We start from the raw sequence: 24,008 nt of genomic DNA on the forward strand, positions 1-24,008 counted from the left end.
AGTAAGTTGAAGGGTGGATTGGAGGTGAGAGCCCAATAGAGGTCTAGTAAGTTGTAAAACTAATTGATTAGTATGTATTTTTCATAATTTAAACTTATAACTAAATTATTTTGGTCCCAGTTCAATCCTATGATCACGATCTTGTAAAGCGAAAATCGATCTTATGTAGGATCTTGATCTTGACATCCTTACATTAAACTAAGACCGATGTCAAATGAACAAAAATTACAAATTCATGTTCCATCCACAAAGGTGTACAAGGTTGGGCATGTTCCTAACATGCATAGAGTTGAGTTTTATTTTGTAGGTTCTATTTATACAGTAGCTAGATTGATGTAAAGGGAATGCCAACATGCTACAAGATCATATCTTAATATATATATATATACATACTAGAGACTAGAGATGAGAGATGGTGCTGGTTTTGCTGCAGAACTGGTTCTTATTACAACTTTATATAATCTATTATTATGCTGTACAGTACACATAACACATGTGAGGCTACTATCAATGAAGAAGACAATTTACAATGCAGCAATGGATGGCAGCTCAGCTTCTCCATCCGCCTGCAAAGAAACAAACATGTTATGTTTAATTTAATTTAATAATACAATGTTTAACAGATTGTATTAAATACAATGGCAGCTTCACCTACCTCTAAATCTTTATTATTATCATGCTGTGATAGATAATGTTCCAGTGCCCCTTCACCATACAAGATTTTGGCCCCACAACCCTGTCCTTGGACTCCCACAGCCTCCTCATCAACAACAACTGCATCTATTATGTCCTTTCCTGTTCTTACATCAGGAATCTGCAATGGAGTTTTAAGTAATGAGGACTTAACGATCTGTGACTTTCTCTATCAAGCCATTTCATTCTTTCTGTATTAAGTCAAGCAAAAAGAAACAAGACCTAAGAGTAGGAGTAATAAGGTTCACAACAAACCTCGTACATGGCATCCATCAAAATGTTCTCTAACAAGGACCTTAAACCCCGAGCACCAGTGTTTTTGGTTATGGCTTTTTTCGCAATTAGTCTCAATGCACTTTCTGTATAATGAAGCTTAACCTAAAAAAAAAAATATAAGTGATATTTGCTAATAGTCAAAATATACAAGTGATATTTGAGGATGCAAGAAGTTACCCCGTTCATCTGAAATAATTTCTTGTATTGCTTCCCCAACGCATTCTTTGGCTCGGTTAGCACCTACAGAATATTTATTGTTTGTTTTTTACTTGATCTGATTGATATACTATTAAGCAAGATATGAGTATTATTGACCAAAGTCTACCTACCTGGACAAGTTGGTTCTCTGTAAGAGCTAATAAGTTGACAAGAATTGGAAAGCGTCCAACAAATTCAGGAATCAATCCGTAAGCAATGAGATCACTACTTTCAACCTGAAAGAAAAAAAAGAATAATAATAATAATAATAATAAAGTTCTCCAAACCAACCAATATGAAAGGTAAGGGTCAAGACTAAAGATAAAGATGGTTTACAGTTTCCAACAAAGATGAAGTGACTGCAGCAGTTGTAACGCCTGCGGTTCTCATGTTTGCACGGACAGGTGCCCCAAAACCAATGGAAGAGTCTTGCCGTCTGAGTTGAAATATAACATCACCCAAGACAAACCACATTATTTTTATTATTATTAAAATAATTAATATACATATATACCTTTCAGAAATGGTTTTCTCAAGATCTATAAATGCACCCCCACATATGAACAGAATATCTTTCGTATCAATCTGCAAAAAAAATACATATATATATATATATATATATATATATATATATATATATATATATATATATATATATATATATATTAATAGAATAAACTAGGAAAACCAATGTATGAATGAACAACAGAACATGACAAAATGTTGAACTTTTTTGGTCATATAAGAGTGTGAGTTACCTGAATGTTATCTCCTCTAGGATGTTTCCGTGCACCCTTCTCAGGGACATTGACAACCTGAAATACATTAATTTTCAACATAACATGCTATGGTATGCTATGCTAGCAATAAATAATATAGCATTAGTGTGGACTGGAAACAATGTTTAAAAAATGTGTAGCATAAAGCAAAGCAAAGCAACAACATACAGTCCCTTCCAGCATCTTCAGTAATGCCTGCTGCACACCCTCACCCGAGACATCTCTGCTAATGTTAAGACTCTCAGCCTATCATATGATGCAATGCAACAAATTAAGACAACACATCAAACTGAGAGTATTATTATTAATTATTAATTATTATTTTTTTCAGCAAAACCTTCTTTGTAATTTTGTCAACTTCATCTATATACACGATGCCCTGCTGAGCAGCTGCTACATTATAATCAGCAACCTGAAGTAAGAATAGGTTATAAATTAATCAGATAGATCATAGATCTAAGGATAAATGCAACATACTTTCATTTATTTGTCTGTCCTACTTCCAATTAATCTAATTACAGCATTCTACTTTCAGTTTTTTCTTATTAGGGTATTGTACTTTGACAAAATCTACCCAACTATCACATTCGACTTTCAATTTTTTTTTCTTATTAGACATTATACTTTGAAAATCAACCTGACTGTAGCAGTGAAAATTGGTTTGTACTTATTATTTAGATGACATTAGTATTATTGGGTAGATTTTTCAAAGTACATTCTTGTAATAGGAACAAGTGCTTGTAGATTGCTATGCCTATAATAAACCAATAAATGCAAGTACATTGCTATTTCTTGCAATTAACTCGTCTGATTCTAGTATGAAAAAAGCAAAATTGTAACTAAAGGGTATAGAAATTGGTGGTAAGAAAAGGTACAAGTGACATACTGTGAGAAGCTTGTATAGAATAGATTCCACATCTTCCCCAACATAGCCAGCCTGCAAATCAAAAACATGTATGAAAGCTGAAATGCACACATAATCAATCATAACCCCTAAATGAATGAATACTTGCCTGAGTAAGTGTAGTAGCATCTGCAATAACAAAGGGAACGTTCACTAAGCGCGCCAATGTTTTTGCAAGCAGTGTCTTCCCTGTCATCAATATTTGCAGGTGTAAGGAAAAACAATTCTAATATCATTAAATATATATATATATATATATATATATATATATATATATATATATATATATATATATATATATTTACCTGAACCAGTTGGGCCCATTACAAGAATATTACTTTTCTCAAGTTCTACTGTTTCACCATCCACACCATTCCCCTTGTCATTTCTTGAATTTCCTGCAGGCCTAACTTTGCAAGTTGTAATAACATGGAGTATATCAGAAGCATTTACCACAAACTATTCTCCCCATGCTCCACATTCCACTAATTTTATATATATATATATATATATATATATATATATATATATATATATATATATATATATATATAGTCCTTGCTCATCACTTTTTCGTACTCAAAATGGAACAAACAGATTGCTTTCTCCAAATCAAACAACACAGGGAACAATGTGCTTACTTTTGTGAGCTGTCCATAAAGATCCTCTTGTAGTGATTGTAAACTGCCACTGACAGCACCTGTATGTATATATGAATGGAATTATAAGCACACATCTTTTCATATCCAGCTAAATATTTAGGAGCAAATACACAAATTCTTTTTTCAAATTATTCCAACTGCATTACTGAGTAAACTATTCCCACATAAATATGCTTCCTTATTTCAAAATGGTAAAGAGCCATTTATATCAAAATCACAAGAAAACAAAATTTATTTTAGGCCACCAGAACATTACTGATAGAAGAAGGATAACCTTTTTAGCTCTTTCTTGACCAATAACAAACTTATCAAGTCCTTTACAGATCTCCTTTGGAGTTGGGAAACTGTTACCCAAATTAGACCCTCCCCAATTCCCATCTCCAGAACCTGACCCGAACCCGTCGGTTGTTGGGTTACCCGCACCGGGCAATGGAACAATCTTACCACCATCTCCATGAGGTTGCCAGACCTCAGGCGGCTCTCCAAAACCACCGCCACCGCCACCACCAATACTACCACCATACATATTACTTAATCTCCACTTACTATTACTCTTTAAAAATCCATAACCCTTATCAACAGATTCTCCTGCGACCAAAAAGGGTTTATCAGATTGGTATTCATCTAATTTGGTTGTTGCGGGCCTCGAACAAGTGAGATGGAAATTGGGAAGAGGACCAGTGTGAAGATCGTGCGTTAGCAAACAGTATCTCAAGTGTGAGAGCGATGATAAAGAAGCTGTGGCTCTGGATGATTTTGATCTTAGAACAGCAGCAGCCATGACGGGTGACTGAAACCCAAAACACAATAAGAAAGGTCGATCTTGTTAAGGAAACTTTTGTGGGAATGAAGGTATAAAATAAATGGGATTGAGAGACGAGAAGCTAGACCTAAATTAACAATAACAGAAACATTTCGGGGGGAAATTTTTGGGTCTTTGCGAATGGGGATGGGAAAGAACACCAACCGACCAAAAACAAATCCGATTAATTGTTTTACAGAAAAAATTGAGGGGGTTTGATTAGAGTAAAATCATGGATGAAGGTGAATGTGAATGTTGGATTCCTAGAAGATAATCTTGGATTCCTTTTCTTTTTTTGTTTGTGAATTGTGAATTGTGTGGATTGTGAATTGTGAGGGCGAGCAGAATGTAGAGGCACAAACGACTACGACAAGCAAGATCAGATGGAAAGTGGAAACAGCAAGATTGACAAATGTCGTAAAAAAAAAATTAATAATACTAATTTTGGTAATAGTTTACAACAACGGTCTTGTGTAATATACCTGAATTCCTTTTTATAACTTTCACGCAACAAAATATTCAGTTTTTCTTTTTCAAAAGAAAAAAAAAAAAAAAAAATAGGTAATCTTACCCTAATCTCTCTCAAATACTGATTACAAAACAAACTACAACGATGAATGATTCCATACCATGCGTTTAAGTCTAATAATAAAAGGTTAACAGTTGCAAAATTTCTCCTCGTATGAAACTGAAATTATGTGGTGTTTTCTTTTCATTTTAGATTCGGAATCTTGATGACATGTACTTTATGCATCTCACAGGGTACATTCACATTGTCCACGGAAGGAACACAAAATATCCAACTCTTAGAATGGATGGCCATCACAAATTGATGAGTAAAGATACAAACAAAAACTAGAACTTGTAATAGTTAAATAAGAAAAAGTGAGGATTTCGTTAACTTTGAAAATAGAATTTATTTATTATTTTTTTTTTTTTATCAAATTTAGATCATCAATAGATGACAAATCTGCATTATATAATCTAGATTTATATGGAAAGCTCAATTATTAAACAAGGGATGGTGTTATATTTCATATTTTGGGTAAAATCTGACGAGTACCAACTACTATCTTTGTATCTTATTTAAACATGTTATAATAAATATTTACAACTTAGTAAATAAATAGGTTCTATGGTCTAGCGGTTAGGACATTGGACTCTGAATCCAGTAACCCGAGTTCAATTCTCGGTAGAACCTTTGCTTTTGTATTCCCCTTCTCTTGCATCTAAATTAAATCACTTTTTCCTATAATATTATATACATGTTATTTTAATTTAAACTACCACAAAATAAAGGTTATTTTAATTATATGAAACTGGATTGAATTGAATTGTATTTTATCGGCTGTAGATTTATCAACTAAAACAAAGAAAACTATTTGTAGAGGAATGATGATTGTAAGTTTGGTCGTTTAAGATATACTCTATAACATATTCAAACAAGTAGAACACTTCAAATAATTTTGTTTAGAAAAAAAATATTATTATTTAATATGGTCTTTTTGTAAAAAATCTAATGTATAAAATATCTACAAATTTCAAAAAGTAAATGACAAACCTAATAGATCATTAACTCGAACCACGATCGATCTCATATCGCTCGGTAGCCCTTACTACATCTATTACGGATAATCAGATATATCAAGATTTTTCTCAGATTATAAACGCAACGGTTTCATTTACTTTTGTATATTAGTTAATATATTTTTATATTAGTTTAATATGTTTATGTTTTTATAATTCTCTTTAATAGCATCAAATATAGAAAGTAACTAAATGTCCTATGGATATTAAACTTTAATTTTTTTTTGTAAGGTTTATAACAAAATGTTAGAATTGAAAGGCAAAATGTTACAAAAGACACTAAGATTTTACCTTTTAGATTTTGACAGTTAGTTTTATTTCCACTTCGAACATCGCATTTTTCAATTATATTCAATTTTAACGGGTGGCCCTTATAGTTACAAGCATCAACCCCTTGTAGATGAGCAACAACCCCTATCAATTACATGCTAGGGATGTTCGTTTGAATGGATCGGTACGATCCGATCCAAACAAGTGAATCCAAATTAATTTTGGTTTTTAAAACATGAATCCAAATAGTCCAAATTACATTAAAATCCGACCCGAACCAACCAAACTATAATTGTATTTGATCATTTTTTTACTATTCGGTTTTCAAGATTCAAAAAAAAACAAACAAACATGAATCTAAATAGTCCAAACTATTTTAAAAATCTGATCCGAACCAACGAAATTATAACTCGATTAGATCGGTTTTTGCTATTCGTTATTCAAGATTAAAAAAAATTAAAAACATGAATCTAAATAGTTCAAACTATATTAAAATTCAATCCAAACTAACCAAACTATAACTCGATTGGATCAGTTTTTGCTATTTGGTTTTCAAGATTCAAGCAATTTTAAAAAGAATATATAATTTTAACATTAATAAGCTAGATTTTTAAAGTTTAAATCCAAAAACTTTTCATGTGATGACATCTTAATGAACCAGGTGAAAGAAATAAAAGCAAATGGTTAATTTGTGAATTAAAACTTATACTAATTAAGGTATTTTATTTTAGATATGACTTCTAATTTATTTAAAAAAACAATGATAATATCTTAATAACTAACTAAATGTATATCAAAAGCACAAAATAAATAAAATACATATTATTTGGTTTGGTTGGACTATTCAGTTCTTATTTTGTAACCAAAACCAATCCGGGATCCAAAATAATAATTCGGTTTCAGTTATAACCAATTCAGAAATACAGATATTTGAACCATATAGTTCAATCCAAATTGTATAATTAGAGACATGCCCTATTTATTGCAAGGCATGCTTAGACTCCTTTGAGGAGCATGAAGTTCATTGTAGAGAGTTCCCGAGTTTCAAGTACCGACATGATTTGGTTAGAGATATTCTTTTCGACGTATTTAGGCGTGTCAGGATTTCTGCCAAGAAAAAGGCACATGTGAACTTTCTGACTGATCAATTGGAAAGAAGATCAACACTTAGACCAGCTGACATTTTAGTTTTTTTGATGGGCTGGAAAGAAGCATGTATGTGTAGATCTAACATGGGTTCTCTTGTGGGCTTGGGAAGTGGTGTTTTGACTATGGGGCACGTTGCTTTAAAAGTTGCATCATGCAAAGTGGCAAAACATGAGAAAGCGTACATGGACAGTCAACACACGTTTATATCTTTTACATTTGATATTTTTGGTTTCCTTGCTCCAGATGATGTGGAGCTCCTCAACAGAGTCCAACGTTTCATGCATAGTAATGTTATGACCCCAAGATCTATGAATATTGATTTTAAAAAAGAATAAGTTTTGTCATCCAAAAAAAGGGTTGCGACACAGCTTGTTGCTCGTTTACTCTCTACGTCGATATAAAACTTTTATTATATTAATGAGTATCCTGAAATTTTGGTTTTATCTGAATAATGAATAAACCATATATATGCATTAACCCTTTCTACATGAGCAATAACCCCTTGTATATGAGCAATAACCCCATGTACAAAGGGTTAGTGTATGTAATTGATAAGGGGTCGGGAAAATGTTAAAGGACAACACTTCTAGATGTTGTTAAGTAACGAAAGATGAATGTTTCATGAGATGCCAATGGCGATGCAACTTGCACAAGTGGTTTGAGCGTGATGGTTTAGTGCTTCAAATGGAAGGTTGGTCAAAAAAGAGATATAACTCGAGTTGTTATGGAAGAGGGAGCTAGGTTAACACTTCCTAGAACTAAGCCTTTTGTTAGGTTAACACTTCCTAGAACTAAGCCTTTTGTGTGTATTTTGGTGGCCATGTTTTATTCAATAATTTCATCTTTAAGGTAACACTTTTAACCCATAATATTGATTGTACTTTTTTTACCGGTAAATGTAACAAAGGGCATTATTTATTATTATTTTTTTTTTATTTTGACACACATTATAGTTTTCACAAAAATCACTACTTTAGTTTTTTTTTTTCAATATTAACAGTGACATATCATCATGTCATGTCAACGCCACACCATCAAAAAAGTCACATCCTCTTGCATCCGCTGACCGAAAAAATGATCAAAACCAAACAAAACTGAAAAACACGATGTTCAAATTAAGAACATTTAATAGTGTCAAAATCGAAAAGGTAAAAAACTTGTTGTGTTTTTTGACATTTGCTTAATAAGTAAAAGAGACCAATTTGGTTTTAACTTTTTGGGTTATGTCAAAGATTTGGAATAAATGTAAAAAAATAAGACCTTATTTATGTTTATATTTTCATTATAATAAAATAAATAAAAAATGAAAATTGAGTAAACTAACCATTATAAACGAGGTTTTCAAAAAAAATAACCATATTTTTTCACATTTTGAAAATAACTATTTTTCTGGAATGCCTAATTCTGAAATATTGTTCATACCGGAGTACTGTTCATCTTTTTTCAATTTTTTTTTAATTTTTAATTTTCAAAGAAATTATTTTGTTTTTTTGGGATTCTGAATGCTACATTTTGTAATGTTTAATGTCATCGTTTTTCAATAAAATGTCTAATTTTATGCACTTATATTGTATATAGTTCATATTATTATGTTTGTTTAATTTTTTGTTAAATTAAGCAAAAAAATGATTTTTTTTTTCTTGAAATTCCGGAATTGTTCTTCGGATTTCGAAATTGTTCTTGAAATTCCGGAGTTTTTTTTTTTCCGAAATCCGAAATTTTAGTCCGAAATATGAACAGTACTCCAGAATTAGGCATTCCGGAGTACTGCTCATATTCCGGAATTTTGGTCCGGAATCCAGAATGTCATTCCAGAGTTGGTCAAAAAAATATTTTTTCTTCGTCAAGAATGCCTCATTCCAGACAAAATGGTTATTTTTGCAAAAAATAAAAATTTGGGTTATTTTTTTCAAATACACATTAAAAAGTGGTTAAATTACTTAATAAAATAAAAAATAAAGACCAAATCTTGTTTGAAAAAAACACTGGGAAATCTTTTTACCCCCAAAACTAGAATTTTTTTGGGTCCACCAATGTACAACATGTTGTCCTATGCAGAAACATGCTTCAATCAGATGTATGTTATGGTTATGTTGGGCAAACAACAAACTAAATAAGAATCACTACTTGGCTTGGCTGCCCTTTATCACACACACAAAATCATAGACTTGCATAACCTAACCTACAATTTGAATGACATCAAACTAAAATCTTCATTCAGCAAACAGTTATGATCTAGGCGTTGATCTTCTTGGAGTTGCTGGAACTGGGTACTGCATAACATTTGAGAAAGAAATTTTTATGGAGATGAAGAATTAAAGATGTTGAGAAAGGATGTTGATTTACCTGCATAGCATACGGTGAGCATTGGGCCATGAACCTGACAAAATCCTGTTTCTTAAATTCAAAAGTGTAGCGAATATTTGCCAAGATTGGTTCTTCAATTTGCAGTGTTTCCACCAGTGTTTCCTTTTCCCATTTCAACTCCTTCAACTTGTTTTCAATTTCAACCAAATTCTCAGGCAGATAACTACTTATTGCAAATCTAACATCCATCTCCTTCTCCCTATCAGATGAACAACCAAACAAACTAAGAATTTAACATCTTGATAAAAACAAACAAATAAGCATCTAATTTCTTCTTACATATTGCCAAAAACAAAGACACCATTGGTCCTTATGATCCCACCATCAAGTGATATGGCTCCATCAGATATACAAGGGAGTGCCTGTAGCATATGTGCTCTGCTTCTGTAAACTTGCAGCCTTGAGAAGAGACTATAAAAAAGAGTCTCTCTAAGACCATATCCATTGCTTGTGAGAGACGAGAGATGTGGAATATCAATATGGATCATATTTACAGCAAACCCTAGAAACCCTGGTGGAGATCTGTCATTGGGTAGCTTTGGTTTGACAAGAGCAAGCCTCCTTTGTGGGTCATCAGCCATAAACTCCCCTACATATGGTCTCAGATTTTCAAGACAGATCACATTGAATCGCCCTTCCATGAAACCGGAACCTCCAACCCCATAAATCCCACAGCTTTTACTTACAGCGCCTTCTGTGTCATAAGTTTCAAGAGCTTTAACACCATCATCATATGTCATGCAAACTAATGCTAACATGGTGTCCACCCCAAGGTACTCCGATAGAAGCCTGCCATCCATACTACAAGTTTCATATCAATATTTCATCTACAAAACTATATATATATATCTACAATGTGACTAACCTGCTAAGTTTATCATCATAAACTTTTCCAAGAGTTGCAACAACACCTACAACATCTTTAATAGCAGCTGGATGATCATCATGAGCGCCATGATACTTGAATTGGCATACAATGGAAGCAGCGGATTTATTATGATGCTGCATTATATGTTCAACTGTTGCCTGCTCAGAGAGATCCTTATCTTCTGTCATATGTGGGCTTGATGAATGTTTCTTTCCAAGAGTAACTAACAGATATTTACATGACATGAGAAACAATTTCTTTTTTTTTTTTCAAGAAAAAAAGAAAGAAAGAAAAGGGGATACTGAACAGATATGGCTATTTAAAGAAAAAGATAAAAACCTTGAATATCTGTAATCTGGTCATCTAAGCTGCTTATTTGAGTCTTTAGATATTCAATGTTTTCTTCATGATCTTTTATATTCCGTCCTAGCAAAAGCAGTTCATCCTCAAGCTTCTGCAAAGATAAATAAGCAGCATAAGTGTTAAGATACAAAAAAATATTCCACCATAATATTGATAAAAACTGATTAAAAGATTGGAATTTACAACCTTTGAAGAAGAGACGAGTGATTCTGCGTGAGAAAATGCAGGGTTTGGGTTTGGCATTCCATGGATGACATTAGCAGCAGCAGCATAAGGTGAGTGTGAGTATGAGTCATTCTGAGCAGCAGCAGCATAGTTGGTTGGCGTTGGTGAAGGTGAAGGTGAAGGTGAAGGAACTTGTACACTTAACAGCTTTGCTTGTGCATGTACTGCTGGCATCTGAAAGTAAGAATAAATGTTTCTGAATATTCATTCTAAATCTGGATCAAACAATTTCATCTCACACCTGCTCTCCTTTACAACTACAAGCTGTTTTGCATTCCCACTTTGACTTGTATATGAAGCATGCAATTAGGCTCACTAACTTTTTTAACTTTAATTTTGAATACATATTTAAAATTTAATTTACCAAATAATTATACGTACAAGATGATCATGTCTCTGTGCAGCTTCACGATCTCTGCATAAAGCAGATTTTTTTCTTCTTTTACGTGAACTTTCGGCTTCATCAACCAACATGTTGATTGTTTCTTTTACCATTGTTGCGGCAAACATTGTTGCCTTCATCACCCAGTCATCCGATGATGAAGAAGAAGAAGACGAAGAAGATGACGACGACATTTGTGTTGTGTGTTATAGAATACTGAAGGGGGAGGAATAGGATGTGAAAATAATAAATGAAGGGTTAAGTATATATTTATATTTATAGCCATATATATATTTCAACGGTCAAACATTTTGAAAAATGGGAGTGTGTGTGCGGTGAAAAAGGGAGGAGGGGGACTACAATCTAGTTTTCCCCTTCTCAAGGAAGAAGACGAAGAAGAAGGAGAAGATGAAGAGATACAAAATTCGGAAATTAAATATAGCCCCCAGCACCAATCCTACTAATTAACGAAGCAATTGTCGTATACTCACTCCTACACAAAATTTCAACCTAGAAAACATTTCAATATCTTTCCAAAAGATTTAAAAAAAAAAAAAAAGTATCGACTATGTTGAACAAACAAGAAGATATGCGAGCCCTAACGGAAAATCGATACCTGTTGGTTAGGTGAAAACATGATGATGCTCGAAAGTCGAAATGAATCGGGGTTGCGAAGACTGTGAATTTGTGTGTCTCTCGCACGCACAGTCAGAATGTGCAAATGTTACTTTGTAGTTGAAGACTTGTTCATCGTCACCAACTGCCCTTTTTGCACTGCTTTGCTTTGCTTTGCTTTGCATATAGGTCTGGGTTTGGGTCTGGGGGTGTTTCAAGTTTCTAAGAGTAAATTACGAAAATTCCCTTCAAATTACAGCGGTTGGACAAAGCTGATTCTACAACTTTTTCAACGGACATTCTTAGTACTTCCAATTATTGCATTTTACCGAATTGATCCCCAATTTATAATATTTTTAATATGTTAAGTCGATCAACAAAGATCACAATCACCCACCCCAATCTTTACACAACCATAAGGTCTAAAAAAAACTTTTATTTGATTGCAAAGTGTTTGGTGAAATTTTACAAAAGCTTAACTGTATTTTATTGATAAATAGCCACCAGATGATTATAATTATTTCATGATGCTAATCAGATTGATATTGATGTTACCAAAGTGATCTCATCCTATTTACTGATCAAGTGGCATTATGTTGTAGAGACCTTTTGGGTATGGTTTTCCTTGGAAATACTGGTTGTATAAAGTAGACAGCTTTGTGATATGCATAACATAATCTTTTATACTGTTTATTCCTTCATCATTAATCTACATAGCAAAAATATATAATCTATCCACCAATCTCCATATACTCTGCCTTAATGATTATGAATGACATGACATGTACAACATGAAGCAGCAATATTCAGAAAAGCAAAGCTAGCCACAGGGAGTGAGCTTTGAATTGCCTGCACCTCGAGGGTTCTCATCTTTCCAGTCATCAAAAGCTCTTGCCCTATCTTCATCTTCATCATCATCATCATCCTCAACACCACCTGCTCTGGGCTTCCACTTGTCGTTATGCCATGAAGTATTGGCTTCTTCTATCATCTTAGCAGTCATCTTTTTCCATTTATTCATCATATCCATCTCCTTCAACCCAGCTTCTTCTATGCTCATTGTTGGCATTCTGAAACACATATCATCAATCAATATATTCATATAAAATAAAATTGGTAATTGCAATCATTAAAAATATGATACCTGTGACCGGGTTGGAAAACCTATGCAGCAATCCTTTCCATGTGGCTTGTACCACCACCGGGTCGCACAAGACTAGTCGGCCCAAACAACAGCGGTTGTTGGTGTTTGTGATCGTGTGGCTGTGATACTTTGGCCCTTCCCTCCAAAACATCCTGAGCAAAAGTAGCACATGTAATTGGTGCTGCTGGTTTCATGTATCTAGCACGAGCAGCAGCATTTCGATGCCAATCTTCTACTGTTTTCGCACGTTCCTCAAGTATAGCCTCTGAAATTTCAATTGCTCCTTCCTGCAAAATGCAAATATAATACACAAACTCTCAACATCATCATCACCATCATATCTTTTTCCATTTCTCATCAACTTATACCTGCTCTTTCTTTTCCTTTATTGCGGAAAGCATTTCCTCCTCTTCAGCATTTCCGTTAGATCAAGAGCCTGTCATCATTGATATGGTTTCATCAGAATGGAAGCAAGAAACTTACTCAAAAACTACACACACTAACCTTGCAGATAGCCAATGAAATTGTTGTAAGCCATGCCTACAAATTTACCAAAACAATAATATAAAATTACTGAAGCCCAAACATAATCATGAATTCATGCGCTGAAAGTCTAAAACTCACCTCCCTTTCCTCTTCACCATCATCAGCATCATCGTCATCATCATCCAGCACATCATTGGCATTGACAGGAGTAGACAGTGGGGCTACAGCTTTAGTTTAACACCCACGTCGTTCTTTGCGTTCCTTTAACTCTAAAAGCTTAGACTCTGCAACACGTTGGCGCTTGAAACGAGCAATCTACAACCACCCAACTTATGTTAATTGTTATTGAAAGCAGTAGTTAGTTTCAAGGGAATTTAATATATTACCTTCTTAGCCCTTCTATCTACAAAACTATTATGACCTCCTTGTTCAGATGTTTCCAACTCATCTTCAAGTACAAGCTCCATTCCATCACAGAATGAAAGAAACTCCTACACAAGGACATGTCCTTCAAAGTTAGGTATGTATGCAAAACACTGCAGTATATGTACATGTATATGTATATGTTCAACAGGTAAAATTATTAACAATACCTTTGACTTGGCCTGCGCAACCTTCAAAATCTCTATCCTGTCTTCCTGACTAGTCTTCTCTGTCAATTCAGCAAGATAAAATGGCACCTGTTCCCATAATAATCCAAGTTAATAACCTCTTCAAATCTTAGTTATACACCACATAAAATGACTCTTCTAACACTGACACAACATTTTTGTAACGACCCAAAAATCAGGGGTAAAAATTTCATTTTTAATTCAGCCCAAACATAGATACTATTTATTCCAAACATCCCAAAACAGTGTTAACCAAAAACATTTATCAGAGTTCGTCCCAAAATCCTTCATTGCGGAAATCATAGGTGTGTGCATTGCGATCAATCCAAGCCCTTCATTTCCAAAACGATGAAACCTGAAACCAAAATTGTAAACCGTAAGCACAAAGCTTAGTGAGTCCCCCGAAGCATACCCCACACACACATCCACATAACACATATCGTATTAGCTGTAAAAAGCTATCTCTACCATTATCACATATCAATCAGCTATAAAAGCTACTCTACCACGTATCATGTATCAAATAGCTATAAAAGCTCTCTCTACCATTAGCACATATCAATTAGCTATAAAAGCTACTTCTGCTACATATCACATATCAAATGACTATAAAATCTATCTCTACCATTGGCACATATCAATTAGCTATACAAGTTATCTCTACCGTTAGCCACAAAGGTTATCTCTACCATTAGCCACAAGGCTATCTCTACCATCAACCATAAAGGTTGTCTCTACCATTAGCCACAAGGCTATCTCTACCATTAGCCATAAAGGCTGTCTCTACCATTAGCCACAAAGGCTATCTCTACAGCATATCACGCATATATACATATCACACACCTCTACATAGCAAGTATACCAAATATCATAAAATAGGCCGGCCTTGGTGCCTTAGACCCATTAGTATGGTGAGAAGACTCACCTCTCAACTGTTGAACTGATAAGCTGAAATCAGACATATCCCACACGCTACTCCTTCTTAACTGCCCATAATCATCAGGTGATTAGCTTAACACAATCCCATAAATACCCCCAAGGTCAACCCTGGTCAAAGTCAAAGTCTATAGTCAAGGTCAATAGACCATGTTGACCTTTACTCGACGAGTACAATCATTCACTCGTCGGGTTCCCTGCTTAACTCGTCGACTCGCCGAGTCACCCGAGGAACTCGTCGAGTTCCTTGGCGTGTACGGTCGTACACCTCTGACCGTAAACCCTTGGCCGTACACTCTTGTTCGTACACCCTTGGCCGTACACGAGAAAACCCTCTCGACTCGCCGAGTCACTCGCACGACTCGCCGAGTCCCCCTTAGTCCCTTATGTTTACGGCCTTTTCCAGTGGGACTCAAGGTTCCAAACTTCAGATATGTCTTCTACTAGAGAAGATAACACGTAAAGTTGCAAACTTTACGTGCATACAAGGCCTCACATGGCCATAACACCAAAACTAACCCTCAAATAAGGTTTTCATACATGGAGAGGGGATAAGATTAATAAAAGATGCAATTTTATGATACTTGGGACCTAAGAAGGTCCAGATCTGAAACCATATCCTTGTGATATGTCCAGATCCAAGCTTGCTTCCATTTCCTTCAAGGATGGCCATAATTTTCCAAAAAGAAATCTAAGAAACTTCAGTTGAAAGAATAGATCAATACCTCAAACAGATGCTTAACACGAAAAGGATGTCTGATCTAGTGATTCTCCCTTGATACTTCCTCTTAAGGCTTAGAAATCTCCCCAAAATCCCAAAGATAAGCTCCCAAATGCTCCCACTTCATACTCCAGCAAGTTTGCGGCCGTAAACGGCCTTCGATGGTGTTAAGGGAGGCTACTAGGGTTTATAATGATGTTTATATACGGAGCAAACTCCAAAATTAGGGTTTTCATTAAACAGCTCAGGCTCGTCGAGTCGAGCCTTCCGACTCGCCGAGTCACTTTGAATCCGCGTCCTAGAAACACGACCCAACTCGACGAGTTGGACTCCCAACTCGCCGAGTTCATGCACAAAACCCTTATAAATTATAAATGACCTCAAAAACTAGAAACAGGTGTTACAAGTCTCCCCCACTTGAACTAGACTTCGTCCTCGAAGTCTGCCATCGTAAAAGTATGGGTATGCTTCCTCTGCAGACTTTCATGATACACCCCCTGCTCTATCAGGGCCAAATCCGAACTGACTCACTATACCTGGACTTCCGCCCTTCTCCTTATATCGGGTGCCACTCCTATAGAGCGAAGCCTTGAGAGCACTCCAACCATGAAGAAGCTTAAGTATCCAACTCTTACCAACATCGACACCCTTTTGAGCCCAATGAGTACCGACACTCGTTGTCTCGAGGGACACAACTGTCACCCATGCATTCCATGACCGTCCACTACAGCAACAGGACTCAACCGCTCCCAACTCTCTCCAATGCTTATCGAAACAGTGCTATCAACTAACTGGATTCACCCACCATAACCGAATGCCATTCCCTTACTTTTGGAATATCGATCTCCCATTCGGTTGCTGAATCGACTAGCAAACCTCACACTCACCCCACGCGACCTTCGAAAGGCACCTAATCTAATAATAACTGCATTTGCCATACCGTCACTCCTGATTCTGTCCACTCTTCTGACACATCTAATCACCCCAACATGACAACCTGTTGTCACTGAATCCATACGATAGATCATGCTACCCGAATACGGTAGTCTTTCGTCATTCCCATCCTCCCTTGTCCTGTCGTTTTCTGGTTCCAACATATCGCGGCCTTATAACTGATGAAACCAGCCCGGGACACATCATGATGGCTTATTCTACCATCGAACCAAACCCATTCATTACCCTGGTATCCTGCAGTTGATGCCCTTGGCATCCTTATCCTCCCAAATCTCATCCCACTGAAACAAATCCTACGCGAAAACATGCGCGAACCCTGAGTTGGAATCCTTTCCGAAAACGAGTCGATACCCTGCTACTACCTCGAGATCCATAATGCACCATAACTTCTGACATCCCTTACCTGACTGGTAAGTAGATACCCTCGGCTGATCCCCGAGACTACCAGTCTCGCACCCGGTCCAACCACCAGGTTCCCAAGAGATCAAAATATCAGAACTTACCCATCCGTAATCCTACTGCGTCATGCACCACATATCCACAAGATTCTGCAACTCGGGATTCAAACCCTTGACCCAACAATCTCTACCAATTCCATGTCGAATTCCCATAACCATCCGGGCTCGCCCACGGATAACCGGTCGAATAATCACCTCTGATCCTGATTCTACAGAGTTGTGGCTTTCCCACAATCTTGCGAATTAGCCTACCCTAGTCCAAATCACCTGACAGAATCTGTGAATGCTACGGTACCCCTGCAGCCTTACAACACTCTCTACCGCTAGTGAGTGCTACGGCTCCCCCGTAGCCTTACAACACTCTCTACCACTAGTGAATGCTACGGCTCCCCCGTAGCCTTACATCACTTTCACCCCTGCTTCTAACCTGGATGCCCGGACGGTCTCCCCCACTTAGATTCAACTAAGTCCGCTCTACACACGAAAATTGCAGGATTCCCAATCCTCATTACGTTCCAATGCTCACCTTGTTGGCGACCGGTGCTTACCAAAGCTAGAACACCATGCATAACCCTTCCAACCAACACAATTCCCGAAAACCAACTAACACATCTTGTGTCCCAACAATGCCAATGACTCTGGCTGTTCACACCGTTATCACACTCAGATCTCGGAGTCCAAAGGTCGGATGCTCCCACAATACTTCAGCGACAACTTCTCCTTCCCTCCCTCGGCAACTCTGAGAGGCCTCCTAAACATAATTGCTAAGGTTACTGATACCTAATCATAATTCCCTCGTATGAACCCTTGAACCAACCCCGACCATACTCAAAATGACACTCAATTGCTGGAAAATCCGCGATAAAATAGGAGATGATCCCGTACTATTCCACCCAAATCACAATATGCAGATGGCATATAGCTCTTCTTGAAGGTGCGTATAACTCAACCACCACCAGAGATAACAACCAATGATACGTCTATCCATGCTCGCACCCTTGTCTGTTGGAGTTCCGATCTCCCTAATCTGACCTTGCAAGTGGGGCCCCTCCCTGCTGGGCTCCGGCTCTACCCTCTCGTCCAATAGTGATCCACAAAATAGCCAGAGCGGATGTACTCACCGCTCCTCTCTGATTCTCAAACGATCGACCTCCTTTTCACCCTTCTGATCGCAACAAATATAATGGGCTTTCCCCCTGTGGGCAATCCCTAACAATGTGACCAAACCTACTACACCCGTAGCAACTCAGATCACTGAACATAATCCGAAAACGACTCAGAGCAATCACGGTATACGCGGATTTCGCTCCGCGTGGTACATTCGTCTGAAGATCTCTCAAAGATTCATCGACATGCTAAATGGCATCTGACAACCCTTGCTAACCCAGACAATGGCCAAAAACCGACCCGAGATCCAACTTATCACGATACTCAAGTGATGCAAATTCCCGATATACACCAGGAATGCGCAAAGATAGCTTACCCGCAAACATTTGGAGGAATCCTAACCACCTCCTCCTGAGATACCCCTGACCATCCTGAGAACATGATGTAATACTTTATTCTGATCCTAATGACAATCCAACCCTTGGGGCGAAACTCCATCGTGCAGTTTCTGCAAGCGCTGCACCGAATCCGACCCCACTGACCTCTCAAAAGCTGATCAAAGCTTCTGGATCTCTTACCGAGATCCTCCACTAACTTCACATGGCCTGAACCTCTCTGCTCGAGGTACTCCTATTCAATTTTCCGCCCTCGGGCCTTGGAATCCATATCATCCAGGGTCTCGCACCCTGACCCACTCACTGGCTCAATTGCCACGACTACATTGCAATAACTGGAGCAATATCTTCTCTAAACCGGCTACAAGCTATCCCTGATACTTGGTCTCCAATCCCGAATGTGCACTAGATCGCACAATCCTTGCCGCTTGATCTTAGGCGAACTCAAAATCCTGACAGTCCTTCCGCTATCTGGCTCACCACCGGAGCCGGGACCAAGCCCTGGTCCTTCTCCTTGCATGCTCATCCACAGTCTGCACAGCAGCTATCCCCACGGTTCAATCATAATCAAAATTTCTCTTTCCCAGGCTTCTTAGATTCTCCAAGACTCTCATTGATTCGAGTATGGATCCTGTGCTTTCAGTAGTACGGGCCCATACTACCTTCCACACCTATCCATACTTTCCTCAGCAATCCTCCTGAATCCTCTAAGTCACCTACCCCATTGATGCACCGAATGTCCGCTAAATCGCAACACAATATCCACCGAAGCACCTACTAGGCTTCCAACCTCACTGAACTGCCCCACTATCTCAATGGAGCATAACCTAGGATTTCCTAGGTTCCCAACCTCACCCTGCCATCAGCTGTTGAGGAACTCCTCATGATGCCAACCATCCACCTCCTGGATATCGTCATATCCACTTAGTGGCTGACTCCCATCACTCAAGAGTTCCACAAAGTACAAAGCAAGCAACATTCGTGCAGAAACACTCTGATCCAAAACACTACCATAGAACATTCCACCCACATATCGCAACCCGCGCTATCCACATCCATCCATCCTCCCTGTCGGTTGCCTTATGCATGCAAATTATACACAAAACAGGATCTAATAGACTGTCGAATAATAGACTCTACCCTAGGACCACAACCAGACAAGGAACAAGAAATAAGGCCAAATCAATTATTCTAAGGCTATAAGATCCTAACCGTATACAATTTTGAAAGTATACACATAGCAGTTACAAATACCAATTATCATTCTCATTCCAGCATGGCATCCAATATTCTCACGGCTACAAGCACCACATATCAGGCCAACCTATTGTTGACTACTCAACACTAGCATGGAAGTCTACCAGCTCATACAACATATACAGGCATCTCCCGTAGCCCTAACTAGCATGCAATTCACAGATTCATAATCAAATCATAACAGATAACAAATGTGGGTATTCTGGGGAAACTTACTTGAGCTCGATTGATTGCATGCACCACACCCTTTCTTGTCTTAGAAATTCTTTACTTAAAAACATTTTTCTTTTGAAAACTTTACATATCCTCAGTTTGAGTTCAGACTCACCCGAAAGTATGCCCGAATCCCTCAAACCAAGGCTCTGATACCAACTTGTAACGACCCAAAAATCAGGGGTAAAAATTTCATTTTTAATTCAACCCAAACATTGATACTATTTATTCCAAACATCCCAAAACAGTGTTAACCAGAAACATTTATCAGAGTTCGAACCAAAATCCTTCATTGCGGAAATCATAGGTGTGTGCACTGCGATCAATCCGAGCCCTTCATTTCCAAAACGATGAAACCTGAAACCAAAACTGTAAACCGTAAGCACAAAGATTAGTGAGTTCCCCAAAGCATACCCCACACACACATCCACATAATACATATCGTATTAGCTGTAAAAAGCTATCTCTACCGTTATCACATATCAATCAACTATAAAAGCTACTCTACCACGTATCACGTATCAAATAGCTATAAAAGCTCTCTCTACCATTACCACATATCAATTAGCCATAAAAGCTACTTCTGCCACATATCACATATCAAATGACTATAAAATCTATCTCTACCATTGGCACATATCAATTAGCTATACAAGCTATCTCTACCGTTAGCCACAAAGGCTATCTCTACCATTAGCCACAAGGCTATCTCTACCATCAACCATAAAGGTTGTCTCTACCATTAGCCACAAGGCTATCTTTACCATTAGCCATAAAGGCTGTCTCTACCATTAGCCACAAAGGCTATCTCTACAACATATCACGCATACATACATATCACACACCTCTACATAGCAAGTATACCAAATATCATAAAATGGGTCGGCCTTGGTGCCTTATACCCATTGGTATGGTGAGAAGACTCACCTCTCGACTGCTGAACTGATAAGCTGAAATCAGACATATCTCACACGCTACTCCTCAACTGCCCATAATCATCAGGTGATTAGCTTAACACAATCCCATAAATAACCTCAGGGTCAACCCTGGTCAAAGTCAAAGTCTATAGTCAAGGTCAACAGTCCATGTTGACCTTGACTCGACGAGTACAATCATTCACTCGTCGGGTTCCCTGCTTAACTCGTCGACTGGCCGAGTCACCCGAGGGACTCGTCGAGTTCCTTGGTGTGTACGTGTTGGATTAATGTCTAAGTCCATAACTATATTTGGTATGTATTTGACCCGACCCGGCATGGTCCATTTGGGTTGCACTTCACCGACACAATTTATATGGATAGTCTTTTGAGGATAGTATATTTATGATTTATATTAATATATTATAAGTTCTAATATATTAATATGGAATCATATTATTTAATTAGTATTGATCAAGAATTAATTTAGAATTAATTAAGTGATCAAAAAGAACTAATTAAATATGGACTCTTATATATATGGAATGGGCCAAGTTCATTTAGGTTGGGCTAAGCTTTCATGGATGGTCCATGGAGCTTTTAACCCATGGATCCTATGTAAATGAAAGGTCATGGGTATTAGGGTTTACATGGATGTAACCCTAATCCTCCATAATATATAAAGGGGTCCTTGGCTCACAAAATTGGCACAAGTGTGTGAAAATAAGAGTGGGCCGATTTTAGTGTGCATACATATTCTCTCAAGTTCTTCCAAGGTGTTTTGGTGATTTGTGATTCCATTTGAGGCTTCCACACTATTGGGGCTAAGCTCTTAAAGCTTGAAGACATCAAGCTACATCAAAAGGTATGTCATCTAACTAGAACTTTGTAGTATAGGTGCTTCATAATATGCTAGTTAGGATGAAACCTTGGAATAGTTAATATTTGCATGTATAATAGAGAAAACATAGATCCAAGGTTTATAGGGTTGCATGTACACCATAGGAGTGTTAGAATGCTCAAAACCCAACAGTGGTATCAGAGCCATGGGTTGTTTTCTGTTATATTGATGCAAATGTTTTATTTTCAAGTTGAAAAAAAAGGAAAAAAAAACATGACGTTTGTCAAATTTTAAGATAATTACTTGTTTTGTGAAAAACGAATTATTTGTAAAATTTGAATCATTTGTTATATGAGTTGTATTAGGTCAAATTTAGTAAAAGATAAAATGATATGATTATTTTATTAGTTTTAAAAGTTTGATCTAAATGTTTTAAGGAGTTACAAATTTTGTCATAAAATTTTGGAGCTCAAAAGTTTTTTTTAAAGTTGTGATCTTAAGGTTTTTGAAACTTCCATAAGTTATGGATATGAAAGTTTTTAAAAAAAAAAATTGATTCAAAGTTTTTATGGAGTTACAAAATTTGGTGTTAATGTTTTAAAGAATTCCATAACTTGTTCTTAAGTTATGGAACATGGAAAGTTTCATCATAAAACACCATTAATTCCATAAGTTATGGAATCCAAAGGTTTTCAAGAATTACAAAACTTACCCTCAAGTTTGGAATTTGAGAAAAGTTTTTTATGAAAAAAAGAATTGAATTCTAAAACTCTTGGGTTCATAACTTAAACAATTAATTAAATGGTTTTAATTTTGAGTTTAATAATTAGAATTATGATGTTTTGTTGAATAGTTCAAATTAACTCTTATGGACTTTATTAATAGTTAATTAAAGCGTTTAATTAAAAGAGTATTATTAAATCCATAAATATATGGTTTGAGTTTAATTAAATTAAAAGTCTAGTTTAATTAATAGATTAAACCACCAAATATTTTAAATGTCTAAAATACACCCTTATACTATTATAATATTAAAAGTTTAATATATTATATGTATAAGAGCAAGTCGTCTTACCATTTGTAGGCCTCATTCACGAAGCCGAACTATAAGGGGGGTATAAGGTTACTGCCTATAAAATGGCAGTTTAATGGGTGTCCACTCTCACTCACCGCTTCCTTGACCGGTGGAGGGTCGTTAGCCGAACAGGTAGGACAAGGACTATAATTCTCCCTTCATTATAAGTATAATGATAAATACTAAGTAACTAAACACTTATAAATTCCCAATCTTAGTTACTTAGGAAAATGTGAATAAGGTGCTAATCCATGAAATTACACTTTGCAATTTGTTTAAGCTGTTAGTGGAGCGTGTGTGGTTAACCGGCACACTAACCTGGACTTAACAAGGTAGGCAAAGGGTAACTTAATGTTTATCATAGTATCGTTGGAGCGTATGTGGTTAACCGGCACATCGATTGAGGGGTAAATATTAAGGGTACCAAGTATATTTGCATGGCTACTTCACACCTTGTTTTGTGATCCTCGGCATCCCAGTCACAAAACCTGAAGGGCACACTCGAGATTGAAACATGCCATTGAAAAGTTCAATGAATCTCAAAAGAATCCAGGAGTTTCAAAACCAATTAAAACCTAATAATACATTTCGTTTATCTTGGTGGAAATTGGTGAATCGTCATTCACCTACCTTCAAATATTTTATAGCTTGGATTACGACATCCCTCTTCCAAGTTATAAAATAGTTTGTTGGGTCCTAGCCTTAATATATCATATTGGGTGTTATATTAAGGACTTAAATCAACTTTACGTGAAT

General features: G+C 36.7%; 2 protein-coding genes and 1 non-coding gene across 10 annotated transcripts; 1 reads left to right on the forward strand and 2 right to left on the reverse strand.

The window, feature by feature from the left end:
* Positions 1–210: 210 nt before the first annotated feature.
* On the reverse strand, positions 211–4,979 carry LOC145161703 (CLP protease regulatory subunit CLPX1, mitochondrial-like). Of its 6 annotated transcripts, none has more exons than XM_079081298.1 (16): positions 4,886–4,979; positions 3,787–4,302; positions 3,492–3,550; positions 3,156–3,256; positions 2,960–3,039; positions 2,833–2,883; positions 2,284–2,358; positions 2,115–2,192; positions 1,926–1,982; positions 1,682–1,752; positions 1,504–1,603; positions 1,299–1,403; positions 1,147–1,209; positions 949–1,071; positions 656–814; positions 211–566 (listed from the first exon to the last, which is right to left on the reverse strand). In XM_079081298.1, exons 2-16 carry the CDS (start codon positions 4,291–4,293, stop codon positions 525–527), a joined length of 1,671 nt encoding a protein of 556 aa, XP_078937424.1. In that variant the 5' UTR covers positions 4,294–4,302; positions 4,886–4,979; the 3' UTR covers positions 211–524. The 6 variants fall into 6 exon arrangements, with proteins under 6 accessions (XP_078937424.1, XP_078937425.1, XP_078937422.1 ...); XM_079081299.1 differs by having other exon boundaries at positions 3,189–3,256; positions 4,944–4,966; XM_079081296.1 differs by having other exon boundaries at positions 4,944–4,964.
* Positions 4,980–5,443: 464 nt separating this feature from the next.
* Positions 5,444–5,515, forward strand: TRNAQ-CUG (transfer RNA glutamine (anticodon CUG)). The gene has a single exon. It is a non-coding gene; the product is annotated as a tRNA-Gln (tRNA).
* Positions 5,516–9,289: 3,774 nt separating this feature from the next.
* Positions 9,290–12,343, reverse strand: LOC145161705 (En/Spm-like transposon). 3 transcript variants are annotated; one of them, XM_079081303.1, is made up of 8 exons: positions 12,142–12,343; positions 11,525–11,741; positions 11,105–11,317; positions 10,895–11,009; positions 10,553–10,778; positions 9,967–10,476; positions 9,667–9,886; positions 9,290–9,593 (listed from the first exon to the last, which is right to left on the reverse strand). In XM_079081303.1, exons 2-8 carry the CDS (start codon positions 11,717–11,719, stop codon positions 9,549–9,551), a joined length of 1,524 nt encoding a protein of 507 aa, XP_078937429.1. In that variant the 5' UTR covers positions 11,720–11,741; positions 12,142–12,343; the 3' UTR covers positions 9,290–9,548. The 3 variants fall into 3 exon arrangements, with proteins under 3 accessions (XP_078937429.1, XP_078937428.1, XP_078937430.1); XM_079081302.1 differs by having other exon boundaries at positions 9,967–10,488; XM_079081304.1 differs by lacking the exon at positions 11,525–11,741 and having other exon boundaries at positions 9,967–10,488.
* Positions 12,344–24,008: the final 11,665 nt, after the last annotated feature.

The sequence above is a fragment of the Lactuca virosa genome, chromosome 2 (genome assembly GCF_052849685.1).
Source record: "Lactuca virosa cultivar CGN04683 chromosome 2, Lactuca_virosa_CGN04683_v6, whole genome shotgun sequence".
In the NCBI taxonomy this organism is placed as follows: Eukaryota; Viridiplantae; Streptophyta; class Magnoliopsida; order Asterales; family Asteraceae; genus Lactuca; species Lactuca virosa.